General features: G+C 50.3%; 2 protein-coding genes across 8 annotated transcripts in view; both read right to left on the bottom strand.

Annotated features, from left to right (window-relative positions):
• Adcy3 (adenylate cyclase 3) overlaps positions 1 to 19,948 on the bottom strand; it is a 103,573-nt gene that overhangs the window by 69,251 nt on the left and 14,374 nt on the right. For 2 of the 7 annotated variants that reach the window (XM_006239849.5, XM_006239850.5), the window contains exons 1-2: positions 9,288 to 9,414; positions 8,061 to 8,908 (exon numbers count right to left, since the gene is read on the bottom strand). In XM_006239849.5, coding sequence (XP_006239911.1) covers positions 8,061 to 8,735 — 675 coding nt within the window. In that variant the 5' untranslated portion in view covers positions 8,736 to 8,908; positions 9,288 to 9,414. Of the gene's footprint in view, positions 1 to 8,060; positions 8,915 to 9,287; positions 9,605 to 19,948 lie in introns of those variants that run through there. The other 5 variants (NM_130779.2, XM_006239847.5, XM_063262445.1 and 2 more) reach the window with 5 other exon arrangements.
• Dnajc27 (DnaJ heat shock protein family (Hsp40) member C27) overlaps positions 11,506 to 19,948 on the bottom strand; it is a 54,204-nt gene continuing 45,761 nt past the window's right edge. The window contains exon 9 of the transcript XR_010052060.1: positions 11,506 to 19,943. The gene's annotated coding sequence lies outside the window, so the exon portion shown is untranslated. The remainder of the gene's footprint in view (positions 19,944 to 19,948) is intronic.

Raw genomic sequence — 19,948 nt, 5'->3', positions numbered from 1 at the left:
AGGAGGGGACTGGAAATGAGACATTCAAGGTCAACCCCAGCCATGAAGCTAAGCTGGGCCCACGAGCAATGTCTCAAAAAACATTTTTTTAAAGTCGGGGAGGGGGGGATTCTTCTGATGCATTGAAGGCACAGCAGGGCCCAAGCAGAAGGGTTTGCAAGGCATCTTTAGGTCAAGAATAAAGTAATTTCTTTTCTGCTTTTTTTTGTTTTTCGAGACAGGGTTTCTACAAAACACTGGCTGTCCTGGAACTCAATGTGTAGACCAGGCCGGTCTTGAACTCAACGAGATCCGCCTGCCTCTGCCTCCCAGGTGCTGGGATAAAAGGCCTGTGCTCCCACTACCCGGCCTTAAAGTGTTTTTTTTAAACTTTTCAAAAACCTAAGCTACCACACAGAGGATCTCATGGAGAATCTTAGTGGGGAGGGAGGTGTTGACAGCTCACTGTGAGGCTCAGGCTGGCCTCAAACTTGAAACCCTTCTCCTCAGTCTCCAGAAGCCAGGATCCCAGGTCTGCATCGTCACTCCCAGTTGAGACTCAAGAGCTTAATGAAAACTGTGGTCCTGTTCTCAAGCACCCCATGGCCACTGAACATCCTGTCTCCCACACACTCACAGCTTCCAAACTGAGCCTCGGGCAGGCAAGATGGCTCAGCAGGCAAAAGTGTTTGCCACTCAAGCCAGATGACCTGAGTTCAATCCCCAAAATACATAGCAAAGAGAACCGACTTCCACTTTGACACGTGAGCCATCGTATGTACACGTGTGCCCACACTCACACATACAAACACATCATGCACATGCATATGCACGATGAAAACAATTAACAAGGGGTTGGGGATTTAGCTCAGTGGTAGAGCGCTTGCCTAGGAAGCGCAAGGCCCTGGGTTCGGTCCCCAGCTCTGAAAAAAAGAACCAAAAAAAAAAAAAGAAAAAAGAAAAGAAAAAAAAAAGAAAACAATTAACAAAATAAAAATTAAATGTGAAATAAATAAAATAAAATAAAATAAAACGGAGCCCCTCCTCCCTAACAGATTCATGTGCCTCCTAGCTTGGGACAGTCTCAGTTAACAGCTGCTCCCAGTACAACCCTGCCTCGTACTGCTATGTCACGCTCAAATCAAGTAGTAAAATCAATTTCCTCTTGCACCTGAGTCAATCTTCTATCGCTCTGACCAATATTACTGAGACTACAGTCTTTAAAACCCGGGAACATCCAGTCTCCCGTGGTCCTGGGAGCCCTGGGATCCACATGGAGACACGACAGAGGTAGGGAGAGACCAGACACAGAGCAAAGCACTCTAAGAACCTGCCATGGGAGCCATCAGCCAAACACAGACTCCTGAATGAAACAGGCCCAGCAGTCAGAGGAAGCAACCCCAGACAGAGCCACATAAATCAGAAAATCTGCCATCAGAACAGAGCCAACGCTGAGGTCGGGAAGAGACGGTAAACTCTTACTCACGGAAGCCCCAAAGGTTTCAGAGGCCGGACCACAATGGGTGACTGAGACACACTACACAGGAGACTCTCCTCAGGCAGGCTGTGTAAGAATGGGCCATCCCACATTAGTGAGGTTCTTAGAAAGCCCGAAGTGAACTGCTCATCCAAACATGTTTATTTCTGAGGAATCGAATGCTCCCGATGTCTTTTTACCACAGTGAAGGGAATGAGGTAGTCTGACCAGCACAGACATCAGTGGCCAAGGGCTGACAGTTGTTGGTATCCTGATAGCTTTGCACTGAGACCGGCATAGGATACTCATGCATTGAGGCCACGTGGCCATCTTGCATACATAGGCGGGGTCTCACCCTGACCCTGTTAAAGCATGCACATCTGGGGCTTGGGGATTTAGCTCAGTGGTAGAGCGCTTGCCTAGCAAGTGCAAGGCCCTGAGTTCGGTCCCCAGCTCTGAAAAAGAGAAAAAAAAAAAAAAAAAAAGAAAAAAAGAAAAAGAAAAAAGCATGCACATCTGACCAGGAATGCATGGTGTGGTGAGGAGACAGGTGGGAAGTGATTGAGTGATTATCTTAGGATGGACCATCTGGGTGAGCTCTGTTGTTACATGCAAACCGCAAAGTCCACACAGCCTTGAACACCCAACCTCTTTTTATCTTGACAGCTAAGCAGGGTCAAGGCCTGGCTTAGTACTTAGATGGGAGACTGGAAAATAAGAAGCTGAGGAGCCTAGCGATTCTCATGGAGAATTTACCAAGCTCTGGAGAGAGAGTATGGGTGCATGTGTGCACACGTGTGTTCATACAAAGCAGCCTCAGTCCCCACAGCTGGCCCAGTCCTGATCCCTCCCCCTACAAAAAAAAAACAAAAAACAAAAAACAAAAAAACAAAAAAAAAAAAAACCTGTCTGTCTACAAAATGCTGATCTTAAAAAAAAAAAAAAATTCACAAGCAAAGGAACGCCAATGCTAACCACAAAATGTCAATAGAATGTGAACGGTGGGCCCTAAACTGCCCGTGAACCCTCATGATGCACTAGGAAAGCTCTGTTTACACAGGGATAAGGATCGGGAAAGACCACAGGGAAATGTGAGCAGGCAGAAGGGACTGGGTGGGGGAGGGGGGGTCTATGAACCATTTATGTGTTCGGGAATTCATTATCCTCCAACTATGCCAATGCAGATGGATTCCATGGCCCCACAGCCCCTTGCTCCCATCTCCTCAGTAAGTTCATCAAAGAGGGACAGCTGCCACTTTCTCATTCTGGGACAGTGGCAGAGCCTGGGTTGAGTGGACCCCCTCCTGCATCTGTCTCCAGCATCTCTCCCACATCTGGCCTGAGCCCAGACCCCCTCGGGGCCGCCTTGCCTCCCGACCTTCCCTTCCCTCACTCCCGATCTCTCTTCATTCCTCACTAACATCTGGCCATGGCTTCACACAGAACCTCCCGGTACAGGCTTCACTTCCCAGGGCCAGAACGCCCAACCACAGGGTCGCCCAACTCTTGGGCACTGTTCTTTGACAATGCTCAACAAAGGCATTTGGGTGATCAAAGTAGTGGGCAGGAGGCCCAGATGCCTGGTTCTAAAACCCTCCATTCCACTTACGGGTGACTCTCCAGCAATCCAGCCCTACCTGCCTCCTCCGACCTTTGTAAGTCTCCGTCCCCTTGCCCTCAGAACACAAGGGGATATGGAGGACACACACTGGCTCTGGCTGTGGACAGGGCTGTCTATGGAGGCCGTATTCTCTCTCACATCCTCCTTGTTCAAACTCTCCAGGACCCCCAGAGCCAAGCCCTCCCTAAGTGACTGATTTGTAAATATGGAAGGATCACATCCGTGGCTCACCTTGCAAATAAGGGCCTCAGCAGGCCACTCATTCCCAAATAGCCTTCCCCGCTGTGAAGTCAGTCTACAAACTATTCATCAGGGATTCCTAGGTCCTCCTTCACCACAGACTCACTTCTTAATGACACACAGCAGACGCCTATGAGTATGTAAAAGGGTCTCTAAAGCAGTTATGGGTCAGAGGAGTACTCACCACCATATTTGCTGTCTTCCACCCTCCACCCTGCTTCACTCCCTTCATCCCAACCACGAGCTACTGCTCTGGGTCCTGCCTACTTGGCTCCCTCACCTCATCTTAAGGGTAGTCACGACAGTCAGGGACAGGCTGTGCTACAAGAGGTGTGGATGTCAGAACCCGGATAAGGAAGCTTGCAGCTCCTCCTGACTCATCCCTCCTCCCCAGGCAGCCCTAGGCTTAGGATCCTCTGACCGTAGCCTGAGAATCCCATGTCTTACCCTCTTTGTCCCAGACCCAAAGGCTGCGAGGCTCTACTTTTGACTCTGTAAAATTCTCTCACGACAGATCTACAAAGCCCCAACACCACCTGGTCCCCTCACTAGAACCCCATTCTCTGGCCCCTTGAGGAGAGCCAAAGACAAGATGTCAGATTGCCACAAACACCAGGGCTACCTTTAGTCCTTCCCCCACAGAGCCATGTGCAGACACGGGTGTGTGGGACCGGCAAGGAAACTCTGGCACCGGAAATGCTTCCTTGATACTACTCACAGAGGTAACCAAAACCACGAGACTCCCCCAGAACTACAGGCAGACTTCTCTATGAAACTGAGCCTACCTCTAATACCCAGGAGAGAGACCTGGCCAGAGCCAAAAAGCAAGAGAGAAACACACGGGCAGGAATTAAAGAAGGAAGTTGGGCCCAGGTGGGGGTCTGAGGAGACTCCTGGGAGTTTGCCTGATGGAGGGCCTGGACACCTGCCCCCCTCATCCTCAAGGGAGTTCCCATCACACAGGCTGGAGAAGCAAGCACCAAGGTGAAAGAATGACGCTTTTCTTCACGCCCAAGGGAGATGGGTCCTTGGTATCTGTCCCCACAGCAACGCTGTATGAACCTCATCTACTCAGAGATGAAATGTACATAAGCCGTAAGTGAAGGGAGACTTTATTGAGTGGACCTGGGAAACTAGGCACCTTTGGAAAAGTCACATTTTGGGACTGGAGGGGAGACTGGAGAGATAGCTCAATGGTTAAGCTCTTCCAAAGGCCCTGTGTTCAATTCCCAGTCCCTACATGTTAGCTCACAACTGTTTGAAACTCTACATCCTGCACCCTCGCATGGACACATCTGCAGGCAAAACACCAATGCACATAAAATAAAAATAAACAAGTCGCTAAAAATAAAAAAAATTAAAGTCACTTTGGTCCCAAACAAGTGACTCAGAAACTTCTGGAACATGGACTGTAAAAGCTTGGCCTCCAGCTTCCTATCTCAGGCTCCCAATTTAACCTTGGGAGGCCCCTCTTTCCCTTCTATTCCCAAAGCCAAGCTCTAGGCACAATTTCATGTCAAAACCATGTTCCCGTGGGATGCAAAAACTCTTAGTACACACTTTTATCTTATAAACATGTATATATGTATTACTTTTATTGCAAGGCTGGGGATTCAAGAGAGCCCAGAGCTCGCTAGGCAAGCATTCTACCACTGAATTATACCCCCAGCCTTTAATATTTTTATTCTTAGGTTACTACTTTTACCTTTTTTCCTATTTCCAATTAGGGCTCTTATTTCTTTGCAGTCCTGGTCTCTTTTAAGACCAGCAATCTCGAGTTCAAAACTGATCTGCAGGTACCTGCCATGTGGCTATATTTGATCTGGATCCTTTCCTAGAGCAGCCTCCAAATAAAGTTTCTTGCTGAGTGGAGAAGATGAGGCCCGGAGTGATGTGGGCCTGAAGTATCAACTGAAACCTCAGAGCAAGGGGCCTCAGATGAGATGACAGTGTTCCCATCGGCTTGATTAACAGAGACCCAGAGACTCTACAAGCTATGCCTTCTACTGAGATGTGGGTGATGACCACGGACAGGCAGAGAGAGTACTTGTCTCCAGGAGACAAGAAAGAGAAGCCAGGGGGTTGGAGATTTAGCTCAGTGGTAGAGCGCTTGCCTAGGAAGCGCAAGGCCCTGGGTTCGGTCCCCAGCTCCGAAAAAAAGAACCAAAAAAAAAAAAAAAAAGAGAGAGAGAGAGAGAGAGAGAGAGAAGCCAGGATTCCATTTTCAGGCTAAGGAGACAAATTCCCACCGCCATGGCAGTGAGTCACACGCCTGGACTCTCTACTCATTTCTGCAGCCAATGGTCAGCAGCTGCTTATCTGTGATTCCCTCCCTATGACCTGAGGGCTCTGGACTTGATGCTATCCCAGGCCTTTGCTGAGAAGGCATAAGTAGAGAATCTGGCAGAAGAGTGGAATATACCAGACACGGCTCAAGTGCTGGCCAGTTTCCACGGGCTGGCAGTGGCTTCCGCCTGAATGAACTTCAGGTCTATCCTGGCCCCTAGCCAGTCACCTCTTTAGGTTGATACCACACCAGCCTTACCCTCTACCACACAGAGCTGAATCAAGAATCAGGTCCCTCCATCAACCAACCAAATGACTTCAGGCAAACCTTCCTGGACCACAACCAGGAGGCAGCTCCCCGTGTAATCTGGTCACTGGTTTGCTGAGGACACACTATCTACAGTCAGTCAAGTCTGCTCCCCATATAACCTAGAATCTCTACCATGACAAGGCCCCACCATCCCCCATCTCAGCACTCTGGGCAGGCCCAGACTTAGAGAAGGACTGCACAATTTCACTAGAAGAGGCTTTATGGACCCCCAAAGTCTCTTGATAACAAACAAGTCCAGGTGTGGTCAGAAGTGGGGGAGGGATTTGTTTCTGATTTCCTCCTCAATGAACAACACACTGGGGAGAAGTACTCGAGGCCAGGGACCCTGGCAAGAAGAAAAAGGAAGAAGTACTTGTTTATTGGAAGATAACGGTTCAGAATTATGTCCTCAAGCCCCAAATGCTGCCAGACTTACCCGTCCTGACCAATCCCCAATAGTGATGACCATGGACATCCCAAGAAAACTGTCCACAAGCAGAGACATAAGCTGAAGCCACCAACCCAAGAATCCAGGACAGCAACACCAGACGTTTACAAGAGAACACCAAGCACCCAGGAAAACAAAAGCCAAAAGCTGGGTGGTGCTGATGCACACTAATCCCAGCCCTGGGGAGGTAGAGGCAGTTGGATCGATGTGAGTTCAAGGACAGCCAGAGCTACACAGAGAAATATTGTCTCAAAAAACAAAACAGCAAAAATAAAACAACAACAACAAAAAAACCCTTAAAAAACAATCTATAATCCCACAGGTTCTAGACCGGTGCTGAACCATGCAGAAAACTTCTGTGAAATTTAACTGAGCTTGGTAACCCACATCTGTAACCCTAACACATGGCAGGTAGAAAGAAGCAAGAAGGATCAGGTGTTCAAAGCCATTCTCAGCTACAGCAGGACCAGTTTGAGCTACATGAAATCCTGCTTCAAAATAAGAAATCAATTTAAAAAAAAAAAAAAGAATCTGTGAAATAGGTTCCTACCTGACCCAGAATGGGAAAATAGAAAGAAGGTTGTACCAAGACCTGGAAAAAAAAAAGTTTAAAAACGCAGCAGAAGCCATATTTTCCTCTAAACAGCTGGGAGGCAATGGGATAGCCCCCACAAGTTCTCTCATTGGAGGTATCGATGGGGTCGCTCTAGGCTATGCCCCAATTCCAAGCAGAAAACGACAAAGGCTTCGGTAAGACAGAAGGACAGCAGTGAGATGTGGGGGAAAGAACTCTGGACGCAGAGGGAAGAAACCTGACGGCTGTCGCTGACCACTTCCCAGTTCTCCGGTCATATGTGGAAAACGGGAGCATGGCATAAGATACGGAATACATTGACTCATGACTCCGGGGAGCCCTTCACGGGATGGCCAGATGGATAGACTCCGGCCAGAATCACAGCCTGGCTGTCTCTCGTAGCACTTGGTGGGAACACAAATCAGTAAATCTGAGTCTCAATTTTCCATCCCTTCAGTAGAAACAGCTCACTAGGATGCTCCACACCACAATGGCTATGACAACTCTCCCGGCTGTGTCCCTACTTCCTGCCTTCTATGGGAGACCACCCTCCCTTACATCGCCTATCTGCTGGTGACACTCTGAGCTCTAAGGAAGAAGCAGGGTATCTGATAATCCTGTCTTCCCTCCTTACGTCTCTTCACATAACCTAACAAGCTTTCATCCCTGTTCCTTCGGATCTTGATAACAGCCATTTCTGGATTCAGGGCAGACAGGATCTCCATTTGACTGAGAGCACTGAGCTCCCACAAGTCAAATACCATCTGGAGTTAAGCAAAGACAGCTAGTGATCAGAATTTGCCACAATCTGTCTCTTGACCTGAGCCATTGACGGAATGGCTGGACAAGACTTCTTCCACACCAAGACTCCAAGGTGCTGTCGCCTACTCCAACTAGGCACAGGTGGCTGAGTGGCCCCGAGGCCCAGTGTTCTGTTCCCTTTCTCTAGGATAAGCATCGGGGTGTACACTCCCAGGGGCTGAGAGGTGGTCCTTCTGAACTGGCAACTGGGACCCCAAGGCCACTCAGGACATGTTTGACTCCTGGCTTAAAAGCAATCCCAGTTGGGTGAGACCTGGCTGGAAGGAAAAGCACGCGATAGATAGGGAGGGGGGTGGGACTCACCTCCCTCAGCAGCTGCATCCCTTCTAGCTCGTCTTGCTGCTGCTGGGCCACCGTGACCCCCAAGACAAGCGTATGCACAACACAGGAGACCACGGAGATGATCACGATGGGGCTGAGGCTGAGTGGCAGCGTTATGAAGAAGGAGAAGACAAAGAAGGCCTGCCAACCCACAGTGTCACTGGCTGCGTGGGCACGCGAAAAGTTCAGGCCCAGGTAGGAGAAGATCTGGGCTGTGATGAGCAGCCACAGCAGGTAGGGTACCACTTTGCGGCTCACTCGATCCGGGAGCAGCCCCTTTTTGCAGAGCACGAAAAGGATGATGTCCAACACCAGACCGACGCCTGCCACCATGAGGGGCGCCAGCTTGTCGCTGGAAAAGACCACCGCGCACATCACTACCACGTAGCAGTCAAAGAGGGCCGCAAAGACCACCAGCACCAGCAGTGTCTCATGGCGCTGCCTTTTAAAGTAGGTCTGGTAGAGGTTCTCCAAGGACTCAGGCACGAAGGTCAGCCGCATAAAGCGAGGCAGGCACAGGCAGGACCCAGAGTTCCGCACAGAAATTTCATGGGTCCGGCCGACCCCGCGGTCGGGGTCAGAGGGCAAGCTGACTGAGTACTCGGCTGAGTACTCTGCCGAGTACTCGGGATCCGAGAAGCCCTGGTTCCTCGGCATGTTGACTGGTGGCTGCTTCTAATGAGGGAGGGAGAAGTCCAGGTCAAGCCACTTCACCAGGGCTTCGTTAAGACCTGGGAAGGCGGGGAGGCTCCCCTTGGTTGTGGGTGAAGGGCGTCCAACTGGAGCTGGAATGTTTAGTGGGTTCCCAGGACACAGGTGGCACCGATCATCTGCAACTTAAAAGGACATGGCTAAGTAGAAGCGCCTCTTTCCTCGCCACCCACCCTACCCCTCACACAGATCCATGCTATACAAGCCTCCAACACCATAGCCTCCCAAGCACGCCCACGCACACTCTCAGTCCGGTCCACACCAGACACCCGGTTTCCTGCGTCGGGTTTCTGGAGGGGCCTAGCCATCTCTCCATCCCTCACATGCCCGGCTCTATCCCTGACTTCCTCACCTAAATTCCCTCCAGGCCCAGTGCCTCCAAGCTGAAAATAAAACGTGCCTGGAAGGAGCCGGGGCGGTCCTGGGGATTCCCTCATCTCCCTTCTGTTTACTTCCTTTCCCCCACCCACCCCTGGGAGAATCCAACCCCTTCCCAACCTCGGGCTCTGCAGCCTCGTGGAAGCCCGGCCCTGGATCCTGGTTTGGCGCTGACCTGTGCGGGAACTCGGGAGCCGCGCGCTCCGGACCAGGGCTGCGGAGCCGGGCCAAGCGGGCTTCAGCGAGCCGCAGGCTGCTTCCCGCAGTGCCGCCGCGCCAGCTCCTCCGCCCGGAGCCTGTGCGCGGGTCCCCTTGCGGTCAGGCCCCGGGTCGGGCCGGTAGAGGCGCGGGGCTGTGGTTCAGCATCCGTGGTCGCAGAGGACGGCGGTGGCTCACGCTGCGGATGGCGGGCCCAGGCCGGGGCAGCCTGCCAGCATCCTCTCCCCGCACGCAGGGCGAGCCAGCCGAGTCCGTGCGCCGCGCTCTGCACACTGATTCACGCGCGCCGCAGGCCCCAGGAGGCGGGCGGCCCCTCCCCGCCTTGTCGCCGCCTCCTGGACGCCGGGTGGAGGGGCCCCTCGCTGTCCCCGGTGTCCCCCCACTTGCCAGCGCCCGGAGATAGCTGCGTGGAAACGCCGAGTAGGTGGCAGACAGAAAAGAGCGAGGTGACTCCACGCTTTGCCTCGAACAGACCGTGTTACAGAAGATCAAAGCCCAGGACGTATCCTCCCTGCAGGTGAGGCGTGCTGAGGCACCCCAGCCGCCCTTCTACCCTGGTTTCCTTCCGGGGAAAGGAGAGGCCCTGGCTGAGGTTTGGGGACCGCTCCCCGAATGGGCGCGCCCCATCTCAGTGTCTCCGCCTACCCTGGCAGCCCAGACGTCAAGCGTGGGGCTTGATCTCTCCTCAAGGGAATATACAGCCTAACCTGGTGACAAAAGAGGCCTGGAGTAGCTTGCTTGGTACCTGGCACGTGGGCCCGAAAGAGGCCTTGCTTCTCGAAGATCTCCATCCTACCAATTGAGATGTGTTTGGATTCTTCCTTAAAGACGCAAATGTTCCTTTTGAATCTATCAGTCTGCTAAGCCGTGGTATCAATTTTGACAGAACACCTTGTTAGGAGTAAAAGTCGTTTTCAGAAGAAAATGTACTCAGGGGACTGGGAAGAGCCCTCAGCATCAAGGGATCACTTTGGGAGGCAGCTCAAGATGAGGAAAGAACAGCCATAGGGGTTGGGGGGGGGGGGGCTGATTAGAGATGCCCTGTCAGTCATGGATACGTGTCTGTTTAGAACTATAGTCGTACATTCACAACATCCAGGGAATAGTCCGTCAGAGAGTCGGTCTGCCACTGCTGTGTGTACAGGTGTCCATCATTGTATCTGAAAAGATCATCTCCCCGACCCTGCACCCTCCCCACACCCGTCCCACGTGCCTCAGCCCACATTCCCCATGGCTTTGATTAGCAAGGCAGAGCATAATAACTCAAATAGAGAAGGAGGGTAATCTGAATACAGCGAAGTCCCATCATTTTAAGTTGTTTGGGGTCCAGAAATTTATTTCAGCTTGTTGCATAACGGTATAGGGCCTGGCTTTTACTTTTAACAAAGGAATGGATTGATTAAAAGAAGAAGAAGAGAAAGAGAGAAAAAAATAGCTGCTAGGCTATGAATTCATAGAGTTTCTGACCAGCATTCACACCAAGGCCTGGGATTCAGTCCACAGGATATTAAATGCTGTGATCCTAGTACAAAGTTCAAGGTCACCATGGCTGCATGAGACCTTGTGTCATGGAAGGAAACCATTAGATGAGTCTGCCTGAACTGCTCGGGATGTAGCTCCGTGGTAGAGGACAGTCCTTGTATAAGGTCAAGTTGACTACAGTGGTTAACGTACTTGCTGTTCTTGCAAAGGATCCATGTTTGGTTCCCAGCACCCACATTGGGTGGTTCACAATCTGTAACTTTAGTTCTAGGGACTCTGGCGCTCTCTCCTGGCCTTCCTGGTCTCTGAGAGCATCAGACACTCCAGAAGTGTATACACACACACACATACACACACACACACACACACACACACACACACACACACACACACTGCACATACATATAGGCAAGTCAGAGGTTAAGAGCACTGACTACTCTTCCAGAGTCCTGAGTTCAAATTCCAGAAACCACATGGTGGCTCACAATCATCTGTAATGAGATCTGATGCCCTCTTCTGGTGTGTCTGAAGACAGTGACAGTGTACTTACATACATTACATAAATAGATCTTTAAAAAGAAAACATTTTAAGGATTCATAAATATCATGTTAGGGTTTGTTTGTTTAGTTAGTTTAGTTTTGTTTTTTTTTTTTTTTTTTTTTTTTGAGATGATTTCTCCGTGTAGCTCTGGCTGTCCTGGAACTCTTTTCATAGACCAGGCCAGCCTCAAACTTAGAGACCTGACTGCCTCTACCTCCTAAATTCTTGGATTAAAAGTGTACACTATCACAACTCACAGGTTTTATTTTGACACAAGGGCACTCATATTACATCTCTGAGTCTCCCCAACCCTTGGGGCCTCACTAGTCCTTCATGTGCCAAGGCCAGGCCACATGCCTGAATCCTGCCCTGAGTTCCTCCATAGGCCTTCCGAAACTACCTACGACCCAGCCCCCACTTCCCACCCTGTTCTGTTTAAAGATTTACTTATATTTCCTGTGTCTGAGTGTTCTGCCCCTGTGTACTGTGTGCATTACCAGTGCTCAAAGAAACCAAAAGAAGGCATTTGGATCCCTGGGGACAGGACTTAGGGACAGATGTGAGCCACCACATGGGTGCTAGGAGCCAAACCCGAGTCCTCTGCAAGAGCAGCCAGTGCTCTTAACCACTGAGCCATCTCTCCAGCCCGCAGCCCAGTCTTGTGAAGGAAATGGGGCCACATAGAGACGCTGCTGACCTCTCCCTTGCTGTCCACTCATTGTCCTTCCAGAATCCCCCAGGGCACCTTACCATCGCTACAGGAACCCGTTACCTGGCATGTTCTAAGAGCAAGGCAGACATTAGGGAAGACATAGCGCTGGCCTTGTCCTCTGGCTGCGGCCAGCTCTGCCAGGCACCACATCTACCAACACGACAGACCCTCAGGTATCTGCCATTCAGAGTTGCCAGTGACTTTACAATTGGACAAGGGTCCATCAGGTTCGCAATGGAGGATCTGATCGGGCCTCAGGGCATGGTGCCTGGAGCCACGTGGTCAATGCCTAACAACAGGAAAACCTGCAGCACAGTCCAGTCCTGCTCCAAATTCCCAGTCAGGGCTGTGTTCTTTCCTGTGGGTCCTGGAAGACTACAGGAGGTCAGCTGAGGCTTCCCTGACAGTTAAATGCATGGGGTGAATATTCCAACTCAGAGGAGCTGCTCACTGCCCCAGCCCACCCTGAAGGAGATTGGGAACTCATCTGTGTGAGCCACAGTGCCTTCCAGGGTCCCTGCACTAGCATAGCTAGACACTGTGGCAGAGTGAATGGCTGAGTCCCTGGAAGAGACTTGCCACATATAAAGGCACCAGCTGCCCCCAAGGCAGTCACCTGGCCTTCTTCTCTGGTACCTCAAGCATTCAGGTCAAAGGACATTCAAGACTAATCACTCTCGGGTCTGGGGATGTAGTTCAGTGGGTAGAGTTCGTGCTTGGCATGCATGAGGCTCTAGGTTCAATTCCCAGCATGGTATAAACCAGGTAGGGTGACCCACGCCTGTAATCCCAGTGCTCCAGAGGATCAGAAACCCAAAGTTGTCCTCAGCTACAAATCAAGTTTGAGGCCAGCATGGGCAACATGAGATGCTGTCTCAATAAAATAGTAACTGCCCTCAAGGAGGGGGTGGATACAGTGCTCATCCTGCATGTGGTATGTGAGGGAGGCCCTGGGTTCTATTCCCACTACCGCTAGGCCAAGTGACCAGGATGGGCTTGTGGGGTCCACTCTCTTCTGGTCAGGACCAGGCAGACAGGCTTAAATTCCATCATCGAAGGCTGTCAGTCTGACTTTTAAATGCCTAGATGGCTTGTCCCTCACACATATCCACAGGAAAACCAGAACTGTGGGTGTGGGCTGAAGTCAGGAGGGAGTCCCAACCCCCACACCATCCCAGCCTCACAGCCCTATAGGGTAGTTTTTGCTGAATTTTGTTTGCCTGATTCAGGACCAGCATGATTACTGAGAATTAATTGTTATTGGATAAACAAGAGTAGGTTGCCCCACTCCCCCAGGGGACCTGGTGGCTTCTGAATGTAGCAAACAATAGGCCAGAGCAGAACTCTGGTATCCCTTGGGCAGGAGGTGGAGGGAGGGGAGAAGATCATGAATCCCCCTGGGACCAGGCACCAGGAGGGCCCTGAAAGCAGGCAGCCAGAGTTGTTTAATTAGAGAAGCCATTTCAGGGGGAGAGGGGTTTGGGTGCATGCGTGTGTGTGTGTGTGTGTGTGTGTGTGTGTGTGTGTGTGTGTGTGCGTGCGCGCGCGAGTGAGTCCACGTGTGGTCAGGGGGGTCATTCCTAGTTCTTCCAGGCTTGCATGAGGCTGAGTAGTGAGGCCTGGGCAGGATCTGAAAGAGCCCAAGCAGGCTCCTGGCAGAGCACTGGGTAGGGAGGAGGTGGGTCTGACTCTAGTGTCCTCTTCAGGGCTCATACCCCTGCTTAGCTGCCAGCAGCCCCGGGGTTTGTGTCCTGTTACCTGGAGGAGAGAAGCACTTACCCTTTTACATTAGCTAACAATATCTATATCCATTCCTCTGTTGAAGGACATCTGGGTTCTTTCCAGAAAAAGTGGTACATTTACACAATGGAATATCACTCAGCTATTAAAAACAATGACTTCATGAAACTCATAGGCAAATGGATGGAACTAGAAAATATCATCCTGAGTGAGGTAACCCAGTCACAGGAAAAACACACATGGTGTGCACTCACTGATAAGTGGATATTAGCCCAAAAGCTCAGATTACCCAAGATACAATCCACAGACCACATGAAGCTCAAGAAGGATGACCAAAGTGCAGACGCTTCAGTCCTTCTTAGAAGGGGGAACAAAACTATTCATAGGAGGGGATATGGAGACAAAGTTTGGAGCAAAGACTGAAGGAATGGCCAATCTGAGACTGCCCCACCTGTGGATCCAGCCTATATACATACAGCCACCAAAACCATTTACTTTCAATCCCCAGCTCCGAAAAAAAGAACCAAAAAAAAAAAAAAAAAAAAAAAAAAAAAAAAAAAAAAAACCATTTACTATTGGGGATGCCAAGAAGTGCATGCTGACAGGAGCCTGACATAGCTGTCTCCTGAGAGGCTCTGCCAGAGCATGACAAATACAGAGGCGAATGCTAGCAGCCAACCATTGAACTGAGAACGGGTTCTCCATTGGAGGAGTTATAGAAAGGATTGAAGGAGCTGAAGGGGTTCGCCATCCTATAGGTAGAACAACAATACCAACCAACCAGAGCTTCCAGGGACTAAACCACCATCCAAAGAGACCACATGGACAGGCTCATGGCTCCAGCTGCATATGTAGCCGAGGATGGCCTTGTTGGGCACCAATGGGAGGAGAAGCCCTTGGTCCTGCCAAGGCTGGACCCCAGTGTAGGGGAATGTCAGGGTGGGGAGGCAGGAAGAGGGGGTGGTTGGGTGAGGGAACACCCTCATAGAAGCAGGGGACGGGGATGGGATGGGGGTTTATGGACGGGAAACCAGGAAAGGGGATAACATTTGAAATGTAAATAAAAAAATATACTATAAAAAATGAGACTGTATACCTTTAAAACAAAAAGATATCTAAAAGCTTCTCTGCCTCCCGTGCATTAGTGTTCCTGTGGTGCAAAGTCTGTGTCTTGGTTAGGGTTTCTATTGCTGTGATAAAATAGCAAGACCAAAGCATGGAGCTTCTGGTGGGGTTTTAGCTCACTCTACTGCTGAGGGAAGTCAGTCTGGGGACTCAAACAGGGCCGGGACCTGGAGGCAGCGGCTGCTGCAGAGGGCCGTGCAGGACCCATGCTCACCTACTTGGTTTGCTCAGTCTCCCTTCTCATCCTACTGTGGCCACCTGTCCAGGGTTGGAGCCACCATGGTGAGCTGGGCCCACTCACAATAGTAATCTCTCCATTGAGGTCCCCTCTTCCAAAATGACTCTAGTTTGTGTCAAGCTGACATAAAAGCAGTCATCAATCCGCAGACGTGATCACTGCAGACAGGAAAATGTAAAACGAGTTTGCCAGCAAGCCATGCTCGGTAGCTCATAGCCTCTCTTCATGGAGGTCAAGGCGGAAGAATAGCTTGAACCCAGGAGACTGAGGCCAGCCTGGGCAACACAGCAAGACCATGACAGGGTATGGGGGCGGGGAGGGGGCAGAATGGCTGACAAACCTTCACAGAGCATGTCAGTGGGAGCCCATCCACTTCACAGCTAGACGGCGAGCATCTCTGCCCTGTGCAAGGCTGGACTAGGCCGCCATCAGACTGTGTCCTCTTTCTGGCTCTTGATTCATCTGCCATTTCTCCCTGGCAGCAGCCTGTGGTGCGTGTGTTCTCACTTGTCATTCTGTGCCCCTCTGTGTCTTGTTACTTCAGCTTCTGTGTTGATTCTTGGGCCACTATGGATACACGGGGGCACTTGGATGTGGAAGAATGAAAGAAAAGCAAGCATGTGTTTCCATGTATGAATAGAAGAATGTCTGTGAGCGTGTGTGTGTGTGTGTGTGTGTGTGTGTGTGTGTGTGTGTGTGCGCTTGCAGATGAGTACGTGTGAGCACGCATATGAGTTAAGGTGTGTAAACAGGTGTATGTCTGATGTGTGTTAGAGAGCATGTAAGTGTGCATGTGTGAGGGTATATGTGAGCATGAGAGAGAGCATGTGTGAGAGGGAGAGACCATGGCTGAGAAGATGTGTGTGACAGGGAGACACTGTGTGTGAGCAGGGGACTGTGTGGGCCAGGAGGTGAGCATGTAAGTCACTGAGGATGAGTTATATGGGAGTGAGCATGTATGAAGGCGTATGTGTTCTCCCCTCTACATGGGGTAGTACTGCCAAGGACCCTGTTTTACAGGTATGGAAACCCTACTCAGAGACGTGAGGTAATTTATTCCAGACCCCACAGTGGAGAAAGGCTCTGGCAAAGCTTCCCCAGTTAGGTTCCCTTGTCCCCATGTATCTGAGGTCTAAGACCTGGCTTCTCACTGATAGCCAAGAGGGCTAGAGACTCCCTGATGTGAGAGCCAAAAGAGACAGCAAACACCATTCTTCAGCCCAAATGGAGACCAGAGAGGTGAACTTCAGAGAGGAAGAAACAGGCCCAGGAGCTCGAACCACTGTGAATGCTGAGTCATCCTGTGGCCTCTGTGGGAATGTCACCGTTTCCAGAGCGCTCCAGCCAGGGCCCGTGGGAAGAGCCTCCATAGAAGTGCAGACTAACAAGCCTCCTCAGGCCTTCTGGGAGAAAGGGAGAGCAGAGGAGGAGTCTAGGACAGCAAAGGGGGCTGGAAACAGCCTGGCTGAGAACGGACGAAGGATCACCCTAGAAGTCCTCTGTGGGTAGAAAGCCACCTCTCCCAAGGCCAAGCTAAGAGCTGAGGCGGGTCAGACAGGGACAGTAAAGAAGGGCTGTCCCAAGCATCTCCTGAGGGTGACAAGAATCTAAATATCCAGCCAGGAGAAAGGGCTCAGAGGTTAAAAACAAAACAAAACAAAAAAAGGGCTGCTCTTCCAGAGGACCCAGGTTTGATTCCCAGCACCAACAAGGCTGCTCACAACCATCTGTAACTCCAGTTCCAGGGGATTCTATGACCCCTTCTGGCCTCTATGGGCAGCAGGCACACACACCAGTGGAGCAGAGACATACATGCAGGCAAAATACCCATATACATAGTATTTTTTAAAAAATCTAAAATCAAGTTCACACACACACACACACACACACACACACACACACACACACACAGAGCCATCCTGCCTCATTTCAGGAACCAAGAACCATCCTTGAGCCGGAACGTCATCCCTCTTCCCTCCCCATGCTCTACATCCCAGCAAAGATGATCCTCCCAAGTCTATGGTAGGTCCCACTTAGAGAGGGAGAAGGCTGACCCTTCTCTCCAGGGACAGCACCGCCCACCTTCCTCAGTCCTCTAAAATCTTTCTGTATTTTGACATTCATGTGTGTGGAGGGTGGAGGTCAAGTTCGTGTGTTGTTCCTAAGACATCACCCTCCACATTTGCTTTTTGTTTCGTTGCTTTAGTTTGGGGTTGTGTTTGCTTTTGTTTTCTGAGTCAGGGTCTCTCTCTCTGTGTAGCTCTGGCTGGGCTAGGACACACTATGTAGAGAGCAGGCTGGTCTTGAACACATGGAGATCCGCCTGCCTCTGCCTCCTGCGGTCTGGGATCAGAGATACATGCCACCACAGTAGGATCTCTTTGTTTTTTGAGATTTCTCACTGGCCAGAGGCTCCTCAGGAGGGCTAGGCTGACCAGCCTCCTGGCCACAGGGATCCTCCTGCCTCCACCTCCCTGTAGCTGAGAGAGTAAATGCCTAAGGGGTGGGGGCAGGGGGGAAAGGTGAGGAGAGGGTGTGTGTTTGTTTGTTTGGTGTGGGTTCTAGGGGTTGAATTAAGGTCTCCACGCTTCCAAGCTTTCTCCCCAGTTATTATAGGGTCATATGGAACGCTCACGTCACCTTCAGTGTACCCTTAGTCACTTTCCTTTGAAATCTATAGTGGTTTGAATGGTGCCCCTCAAATATGCCCACATCCAAACCCCAGAAACACATGGTTGAACCACCTTGGGGAAAGGATCTTTTCAGGTATAATTAAGTAAAAGATCTAATATAAGATCACGCTAGATCACTGGCAAAGGCTCCAAAGTAGTGACGATGTCCTTACAAATGAGGAGGGGTGTGGGACAAAGGTCAAGATTGGTGGGATATGGCTACAAGTAAGGGACTCTCAGAGCCACCAGACTCTAGAGCAGGCAAGAAGGCATTTTCTCCCAGGCTGCCAGCAAGGACAAGATTCTGAGAAGCTAGGAGTTAGACAGACTCCCCGGTAGGCAGACAGATAGGGAGAAGGCATGGATAGGTAATAAAAGTGGTGCACTTCCTAGATGGCCCTGAGATAAAAGCCTAGCACAAAAAAAACAAAAAAACAAAAAAAAACAAAAACAAAAAAACAAACAAACAAAAAAAAAAAATCCAGGCCTTGGAGATTTTCCTCCAATCAAAAGGCTCCCTGCTGATAGACTGGCTCAGTAAGTTCCAGGCCTTCAGATCAGGGTGTATTGCACAATAGTTGTGGGCCAATCAACCATCCACCTCTCTTCAAACTGACCAACCCTAAATCAGGAGAGAAAAACTCTTCAGACGCTTTAAAAATCCAGCCCTTGAGGAGAGATTGATTTTCCGGCTTCCTGAGCCACCCCTCCCCAGACACAGAGGGTCTCTTCCCTGGGAGTCTGCTGAATGTGTGTGCTCGCCCCGATAAACCTGTGTCTTAACTGCTAAGTCTGTCTGCTCCTGTGTAAGAGGTCAGAGAGTTTTCTGATAGTACCTGGTGCCCTCCAGTTTCCCTGCCTTTTAATTCCTTAACTGGCAGAGAAAACAAACTTGATCAAGACTCCTAGAAAGCAACAGTTCTGCTGGAACCCAGATTTCAAACTGCTAGCCGCCAGAGATATGAGACAAAAAAAATTCTAGTCTAGTGCCACCCTGTTTGTGCTAACTTGTTATGACAGCCACAGGGAACCCAGGCAGGATCCAATTGCATTCTTCACACCTGTATTTTAACACATGCTGGAGTCTGTTAGAATTATAATGGTTATCACCCCACTCCAAGACTCTGAGCCCAAGAATAAGATCGTGATTTCTCTTTTATACATGGATCGACAGCCCTGATACTCAACAATGCCTTGTTAAATAAAATCTTGCAGGGGCCAGGGATGGTGAGGTGGGAGGCAGAAGGTAGGTGGATCCCTGGAGCTTGACAGTTAACCAGCCAAGCCTGCCTGTGCGAGAGCTCGTGTGCACACGTGCACACACAATAGCTGAATGTGTAAGGATGAGGACCTGGCTTGGATCTCCAGCCACCATATAAAAGCCAGTCAAGGCAGCATGTGCTGAGGACTCTATTCCTAGAGGGGAGAGAGGACAAGTGGATCCTAAAGCTTGTTGGCCAGTCTAGCCAATCAGGGACCTCCATGTTCAATGAGAGCCCCTGTCTCAATAGATAAAATGGAGAGCATGAGAGGAGGGCACTGGATGTTGACCTCTGACCTCCATGTACATATGTGCACACTGCACATAGTCACACGTGGATACACTCACACAGAGACAGGAGAAAAGTTAAGCTATGTCAGTTCCCTTTTCAATCCCAATGTAAATACCCCGAGGACATACTGGGGCATTCTAGAAGAAGGCAAACCCCACGAAGTTTGCATGTTATTTTCTTCTTAGGAAATACTTACAATGGAAGTAGTTTTGTTTTTCTTTTATCTTGAAGGGAAGTTGAGTCATTTATTCCTTTTATTTTTTTGCATCTGAGTGTTTATCTGCACGTCTGTACACCATGTGCATGGCTGGCACCAGAGGAGGCCAGAGGATGGCATCAGATCCTCTGGAACAGTTAGCTGGTTGTGAGTTGCCGTGTGGTGCTGGGAATCAAACCTGGGTCCTCTGCGAAGGCCAAGCGCTCTCCTGGCTGAGCCAGCTCACCAGCCTCGAATCACTATTTTTATTCTGAAGTCATCAAGGATTCATTGTGGACTAGA

Source organism: Rattus norvegicus, chromosome 6, assembly GCF_036323735.1.
Source record: "Rattus norvegicus strain BN/NHsdMcwi chromosome 6, GRCr8, whole genome shotgun sequence".
Taxonomy (NCBI): Eukaryota; Metazoa; Chordata; class Mammalia; order Rodentia; family Muridae; genus Rattus; species Rattus norvegicus.
This window is presented reverse-complemented; position numbering and strand designations above follow the sequence as displayed.